The sequence below is a fragment of the Mustela nivalis genome (genome assembly GCF_964662115.1).
Source record: "Mustela nivalis genome assembly, chromosome: 1".
NCBI lineage: Eukaryota > Metazoa > Chordata > Mammalia > Carnivora > Mustelidae > Mustela > Mustela nivalis.
The window spans coordinates 205441957-205450450 of NC_139020.1; the positions used below are offsets into that span (position 1 = coordinate 205441957).

The 8494-nt window shown below is 37.9% G+C and overlaps 1 protein-coding gene across 1 annotated transcript; it reads left to right on the top strand.

The window, feature by feature from the left end:
* Positions 1-2575: 2575 nt before the first annotated feature.
* LOC309863267 (olfactory receptor 7A17-like) lies at positions 2576-3508 on the top strand (the record flags this gene model as incomplete). The annotated part of the gene is made up of 1 exon (XM_082727850.1): positions 2576-3508. One exon carries the CDS (start codon positions 2576-2578, stop codon positions 3506-3508), a length of 933 nt encoding a protein of 310 aa, XP_082583976.1.
* Positions 3509-8494: the final 4986 nt, after the last annotated feature.

The following is an 8494-nucleotide window of genomic DNA, read 5'->3' on the forward strand; positions in this document are numbered from 1 at the left end:
ACTCTTATAATACAGAGGTCAGAATTCAGTCAGAAGGAGCTCTATTTCAATTTACAGAACATCTTTGCATGTAGATTATAAATACAAGTATATACCACGGGTGAGTGACTCCTTTTTCTTGAAATTTAACCAGTTGCAAAGTGACCTACATCTTTAAACTTCCTGACACCATCTCTCATCACTCTCCTGCTTATTCCCCTAACACACTCATTTCCTTTTTTGGACTTAGTAGCTCAAAGCTGTATAATCTCTAGGGCCTCTGCAGAGGCCATTCTGTCTGCCAGCACACACTTCCCCAGACAAGCCTGCAGCTCCAGCCCTATCTTTCATGAGGCATCTGTTCAAATGTCATCTTGTTTACCGTTCTTGCATGAACACCAATTACAAAAATGGCCTTCCTTTCATCTCTCTCCTTGATACCTACTCTTGTTCTTGTAATAACAATGACACCCTCAGATAACATTTTATTATTATTACTATTATTATTATTTTATGTTACTCATCATACAGTATGCCATCTGTTGTTTTTTTTTTTATGTTAGTCACCATACAATATATCAGGATTCATTTCTTACAAGTAATACACAGTGCTCCATGCAATATGTGCCCTCCTTTACACCCATCACCAGGCTAACCCATCCTGCAACCTCCTCACCTCTGAAACTCTTTATTTGTTTCTTAGAGTACCCAGTCTCTCTCATGGTTTGTCTCCTCCTCCAATCACCCTCTTCATTTTTCCCTTCCTTCTCCTAATGTCCTTCATGTTATTACTTATGTTCCACAAGTAAGTGAAACCATATAATAATTGGCTTTCTCTGCTTGACTTATTTCGCTTAGCATAATCTCCTCTAGTCCCATTATGTTGATACAAATGCTAGGTATTCATCCTTTCTGATGGTTGCATAATATTTCATTGTGTATATGGACCACATCTTCTTTATCTTTTTGTCTTTTGAAAGGCATCTCAGCTCTTTCCACAGTTTGGCTATTGTGAACATTGCTGCTAAGAACATAGGGATGCATATGGACCTTATTTTCACTACATCTGTTTCTTGATGAAGCCCCAAAAGAAAAGACAAGAACCATATGATCCTCTGTGTATAGATGTGTATATGCAGCTTTTGAGACTTCATTTTGTATAGCTTATGGGACTTTAATCTCAACAAAACAAAGAGGCAATCCATGGAGTAAAAGGAGATATTTGCAAATGATGCTACAGGTAAAGGGCTGATATCCAATATCTATAAAGAACTTCTCAAACTCAACACCCAAAAACACAAATAATCAAATAAAAAAAATGGGCCACAGACATGAACAGACATTATCTAAAGAATACATACAAATGGCTAACAGACACATGAAAAAAAAGTTCAACATCATTAGCATCAGGGAAATTCAAATCAAACGTACTTTGAGTTGGTACAGCCTCTTTGGAGAACAGTGTGGAGATTCCTCAAGAAATTAAAAATAGAGCTTCCCTATGACCCTGCCATTGCACTACTGGGTATTTACCCCAAAGATACAGATGGAGTGAAAAGAAGGGCCATCTGTACCCCAATGTTTATAGCAGCAATGGCCATGGTCGCCAAACTATGGAAAGAACCAAGATGCCCTTCAACGGACGAATGGAAAAGGAAGATGTGGTCCATATACACTATGGAATATTATGCCTCCATCAGAAAGGATGAACACTCAACTTTTGTAGCAACATGGATGGGACTCGAAGAGATTATGCTGAGTGAAATAAGTCAAGCGGAGAGAGCCAATTATCATATGGTTTCACTTATTTGTGGAGCATAACAAATAGCATGGAGGACATGGGGAGTTAGAGAGGAGAAGGGAGTTGGGAAAAATTGGAAGGGAAGGTGAACCATGAGAGACTATGGACTCTGAAAAACAATCTGTGGGGCTTTAAGTGGTGGGGGTGTTGGAGGTTGGGGGAACTAGGTGGTGGGTATTGGAGAGGGCATGGATTGCATGGAGCACTGGGTGTGGTGCAAAAATAATGAATACTGTTACGCTGAAATAAAATTAAAAAATTTTTAAAAAGTACATTGAGATATCACCTTTTACAAGTTAGAATGGTCAAAATTAACAAGACAGTAAATGAAAAGTGTTGGAGATGATATGGAGAAAAGGGAACTCTTCTGCTTTGTTTGTGGGTGCAATTTGGTACAGAATCTGATATATTATTAATATTTTTATTTGCCTCTGTTCTTTCTCTATCATTGAATTATAGTGGTTTTTTGTCTTCATAATCCTGTTCTCATGGCTTCCCATTGCCTGGACCATGTTTGACACTCAATACATATTCCTCAAATGTATGAAAGATGTTCTGAACAAAAACAGTGTAATGTATGACTTCTGAGGATGAAGGTGAGAAATGAAACATAATGCCTAATCAGAGATAAAATGGTAGGGAATCTCTTCAAACCGGGACAGTCTCTACAGAAGATACTGAAGTTAATTTCTTGATTCTAAAATATAAATTGTCACATTGCAACCATGTGAGGTATGCTAGTCATGAAAAAGTAATGATGTCTTTTTTCCTCTTTCCTGATGGTAGTACAACCACATGCAATCAGTCAATGATACGAGGATATCAGAATTCATTCTTCTGGGATTTTCAGAGGGACCAGAGCTGCAGCCCCTCATATTTGGGCTCTTTCTCTCCATGTACCTGATCACTGTGTGTGGAAATCTGATCATCATTCTGGTTGCTGTCTCTGACTCCCATCTCTATACCCCCATGTACTTCTTCCTCTCCAACTTGTCCTTTGCAGACATCTGTTTCACCTCCACCACCATCCCCAAGATGCTGTGGAACATCCAGACTCAGACCCAAGTCATTACCTATGCAGATTGCATTACACAGATGTACTTTTTCATAATTTTTTCAGGGTTGGACATCTATCTTTTGGCTGTGATGGCCTATGACAGGTTCGTGGCCATTTGTCACCCTCTGCAGTACATGGTCATCATGAACCCCCGGCTCTGTGGATTGTTGGTTCTCATGTCCTGGATCACGAGTGTCTCACACTCCTTGTTACAGACCTCAATGGTGTTGCAGCTGTCCTTCTGTACAGAGGTGGAAATCCCCCACTTCTTCTGTGAACTCAATCAGATGATCCAACTTGCATGTTCTGACACCTTTTCTAATAATATGGTGATGTACTTTGCAGCTATGCTGCTGGCTGGTGGTCCCCTCTCTGGGATCATTTACTCTTATTCTAAGATAGTTTCCTCCATTCGTAGAATCTCCTCAGGTAAGGGAAAGTATAAAGCATTTTCCACCTGTGCATCTCACCTCTCTGTTGTATCATTATTTTTTTGTACCAGCCTAGGAGTGTACCTTAGCTCTGCAGTTACCCAGAACTCTCACACAAGTGCAGTAGCCTCAGTGATGTACACTGTGGTCACACCTATGCTGAACCCCTTCATCTACAGTCTGAGGAACAAAGACATAAAGATGGCTCTGAAAAGAATCATTGGTGTTCCAGCTATGTAAGGGCCAATGTTCCTAAGACTGTAGAAGTGCTCATGATTGCAGGGCTTGCAGTCTAAGAGCCAAGAACTAGTGTTTTTCAATCAGGCTGTAGAATTAGAATCTGGTCCTTCTATTTATTTTCTGAAATTTCGATTTGTTGGAACTCACCTTCTCCATATATTTAAGTACTTCACTTTTTAAGTTTTTATGTATTTATTTATTTATTTATTATTTCGTTTTTAAAATTTCTTTTCTGGGGACGCCTGGGTGGCTCAGTTGGTTAAGCAGCTGCCTTCGGCTCAGGTCATGATCCCAGCGTCCTGGGATCGAGTCCCACATCGGGCTCCTTGCTCCGCAGGGAGCCTGCTTCTCCCTCTGACTCTGCCTGCCACTCTGCCTGTGCTCACTCTTGCTCTCTCTCTCTCTCTCTGACAAATAAATAAATAAAATCTTTAAAATTTCTTTTCTGTGTTCCAGAATTCATTGTTTATGCACCACTCCCAGTGCTCCACTTTATATGTGCCCTCAATGCCCACCACCTAGTGGTGGGTATTAAGTACCTCACTTTATTAAGCTTTTGCCCTGTCTGATAAACTTCAATAGTAGAGTAATCATGAATTCTTTCCCCAAATAGCAGTACTAATGCCTACAATGGTATTTTTATAATTTCTTTCTATTCTTCTTGCTTTTTTAATTGTGTATTTTTGCTAAGACTGTATAGCGAGCCATTCTGAAAATGTATGTCTTCATATAGCACCTTCATTATTAGATTGTCTAGTGGGGAATTGTTCTGACCTATTCTGCACTACTTATCACTCTCTACATTTTATTTCTGAAGGTCATCTACGATGTTGTGTGGAGCTACATTTCACTTCTTCAACTAATATATAACATTTTTTAATTTATATATTTAGGTTAATCTTAGAGTTTATGGAAGAAGTAATATACCAAATTTAAATCTCCATAATTGAATTTTGTTATTTCTATATCCATATGTGACACTTTGCCTTCTTTCTGGTTATAAGACATTTCTCTCACCCCTGTCACATATGACTCAGCTATAATTGCTTTTGATCAAATATGACTCATATACCATTACAATTTTAAATTCTCATTAATGTATTGAAGTTATATACAGTAAGCTGCATGTATAGTAAATGTACATTTTGCTAAATTAAAGGTCTAATACTTGAATTAAGCATACATACTGTATGGGCCCATTTTTTTAAGAACTTGAGAAGAACAGGAAGTTTTATCTGGATTTTTATGTTTCTGTAAAAAATGTAAGTCACCTAGGGGCTTAGTGGATTAAGCCTCTGCCTTTGGCTGAGGTCATGATCTCAGGGTTCTGGGATCAAACCCCAAATAGGGCTCTCTGCTCAGTGGGGAGCATGCTCCCCCCACCTGCCTATTTGTGATCTCTCTCTGTGTCAAATAAATAAATAAATACAATCTGAAACGAGATGGGATTGGGAGGGAGACAAACCATAAGTGACTCTTAATCTCACAAAACAAACTGAGGGTTGCTGGGGAGAGGGGGTTTGGGAGAAGGGGGTGGGATTATGGACATTGGGGAGGGTATGTGCTTTGGTGAGTGCTGTGAAGTGTGTAAACCTGGTGATTCACAGACCTGTACCCCTGGGGATAAAAATATATGTTTATAAAAAATAAAAAATTATATTAAAATAAATAAATAAATAAAATAAATTTGATATGCCCTATAATGGGGTAAGCTAGGTTGTGGTGCATGAAATATAAATGTATCTTTTTCAATTAATAAATGGTTTCTTATTAATTGAAAGAGATAATAATCCTCATAATATGGAAGCAAATGCCAGTTCTTAACTTGTCATCTAACTGTGATATTCTTCATTGTTCTGACTAAACTATCATGAAACCAAGGAGTGCACTAGCCAAGATTTTAGAGTAAAGGAACAAATGTCTCCCCTTTCTTGAAGAAGGAAATATTAATTTTCTAGAGATATGAGGGGTTATGTCTCCCCCATAAGCCAATGCTTTGAAGACCCAAGGGAAAGAGTCAAATGAGTTCCTGAATATTAGACTTTTGAGAAAACTTTAAGTCAGGGTTGTGATCATGTGCTGGCAAGTTTAGACCTCTGGAAATAGGAAAAATTATTGGAGAAACGTTAATAAAAACTGAATTCACCTGACATTCAATATGGTCTCCTAGGAACAGAGAATCATCCAGAAATATCTCCATTCTGTCCAGACCAGTGCCCCCAGGAGAAATCATTCATTTAAAGGTAGGAGCACCAAGAGAGATGTGTGCCTAATGAGCATATGTAGGGAGCTGTAAATCCCTCTTCTGCTACAGAATCTCAGCATGGGCATTTTGGTTGGATAGAACATTGTTGTTGTTTTTGGAGTCCTAAGTCTGGCTGGGAGACCAATGCTTGATGCACTCCTGCATCTTGTCTGCAGACAGAGTTTGATGTCCATCATCAACTATCCAGGGAAGAATTGTAACTTGCAAAGGGAAACTTGCTGTCTGAGTTCTCATGCAGGTGAGTTCAAGATACCAGCAGTCACTGCAGGAGGGGATCAAAGGAAACAGAAACCAAGATTTCTACCTAAAGTCACTGAGAATTCATACAGCATAGCCATGATGCCAGAGATCCCAGTAGTTGTTTGCTGGCTTTACCAATAAATTAATGCATTTATGTAGGATGCTAGAAGTGAGGTCATGTCCTTTTATGTTAAGATGGGGCATCTTAGACTATGCTTTCACAGGAATGAGAAAGATCCTGGCCGAGGGATGATTGCAAATACATCCTTATAATAGTAATGCATGAAACATACACACATTTCCTTCTCTCATTCTGGGAATTCACATTGGAAAAAGAAATAGGATGTAGTAGATGAGAATGGGTATGCTAATGAGCTTTACTTTGCATTATTTTAGAACCTGTTAAGGTTGACTGTATTTGTGAGTTTGTTGGCCATTTGGTAAATTTCTATTAAAAATTGCCTATGTGAGTCTTTTGCTTTGGATAATGTTATAAGTGTTTTTATTCCTTTTTAAAAATTTGATCTTTGGAGTGCCTGGTTGGATCAGTGGGTTAAAGTCTCTGCCTTTGACTCAGGTCATGATGCCAGGGTACTAGGATCAAGACCCGCATCAGGCTCTCTGCTCGGCGGGGAGCCTGCTTCCCCTTCTTTCTCTGCCTACTTATGATTTCTGTCTGTCAAATAAAAAAAATAAATTTTTAAAAAATAATTAAGTAAAAATTTGATTTTTGGGGTGTCTAGCTGGCTCAATTGGTGGAGCATGGGACTCTATTTTGGGATTGTTAGTTCAAACCCCACACGGGGTGTAGAGACTTTGTCAAAGTAAAATATTTAAAAAATAAAATAAAACAAAAGAATGTAAAATAAAATGTGGCCCTTTCTATCAAAGAAGGGAAGTTTTTACAGAAACTGACTGTTGGACATTTAATATGTATAAATGTATTTCTGGGCAATGCAGGAAACTTTAAGAATTTTGTGTCGTCAAATCTATCAGTCATATTGGACTCTGTCAATTGCTTAATTATTTTGATTGATTTATAATTAGCACATAACATCCTATTAATTTTGGGTGTACAACAAAACAATTCTATATTTGTATATCTTCAGAAATTACAACACATTTGTCACCATGCATCATCACAAACTTTTCTTGTGATGAGGGTTTTTAAGGTCTATCTTCCTGGTGGCTTCCTGATCTCTGACTCAGTTTCCTGATCTGTGACTCCATGTAATCACCTCTCTGTACATTCTATCTCATGAATTCCCCTTTTCTTTTTTGTTTTTCTTACTGAGAAATTCAAGCAGGCACTTCAATATTATTCATGTGTTGGTCCTTGCTATACATAAAAAAGAAACCTCTTCATCCTTAGCAGTGATAAATTACTTTCTACACATAGTTCTGACTTGTTTTCACATTTCTATTATTCCTTAGTACCCTTTTTGGCCTTTAGTAATTAGGTCTGTTTCTGAAGGTTGCATCCTTTGGCCATCATTTGGAAGAAGTTTTTCTTTACCATTTAGCTAAAAATCACCTTTCCATTCTATAAGCCTATGTGAATCCCTAGGTCTTTATGTAACATGAAATTACAACTTAGTTTCACTGCTTTCTCCACATATTGTAAATGCTTTTCTGTTATATTCCTGTATTTATGAGCCTTTGGCAATTTAATATTGAATCAGAATTAGCAACCGATTTGGTGTCTTTAAGTTATTGTTCTTCTAAGTCTTTATATAAGTCAGGTTTTTATTCCATTTTGTTGTTTATTCGCACAGTTGTTTATAAACAATAGACTTAACCTTATGGCATTCTTACTGACATTCTTTGTTCCATGAGTTTCTAGTTTCTTTTACAACTTCTCTTCCATTTTATGCATGTATACATTCATGCACTTTCATATAAATGATTCACTAGGACACTATGCAAAACATAAATGCTCTTGATGTCTTAGTGCAGTATTTTTTTCCCAAACTTGTATCCACTTTTCCTTCCCTCTCAACAATTTCTCATAGAGTTGCCTACAATCAACTTATATTATCCTAGATCCTTATTTCAATGTCTTTAACATTTCATGGTGTGGCTGTGATATTGAGCCAATCAGCAGTTTTTCATATTTTTTTTTTCTGAAATACTATTGTGTCACTATTACAGAAATAGTTGGGGATTGTTAAGTTAAAACAGGTCTTCTCAACCAAGAGCTATCTTGTCACCGAGGGAACACTGAAGCAATATCCAGATTGCTCTCACCGTTGCACTGGGGAGAGCCACGTGGTGGTCAAGAGTGCTGCTAAACCTGTTACAGTGCACAGGAAGTCCCACAGTGGAGAGGGATCTGACCCAGAATATCAGTCAGTGCAGAGACTGAGAAACCCTAAGTTAAAGAATATATGTATTTTTAATATTTATATTTGCCTTCAGGTTGTTTTCCCATCATTCCATGCTTCTCACTTCTGACCCCCAAATTAGAAAGTGTCTCTTTC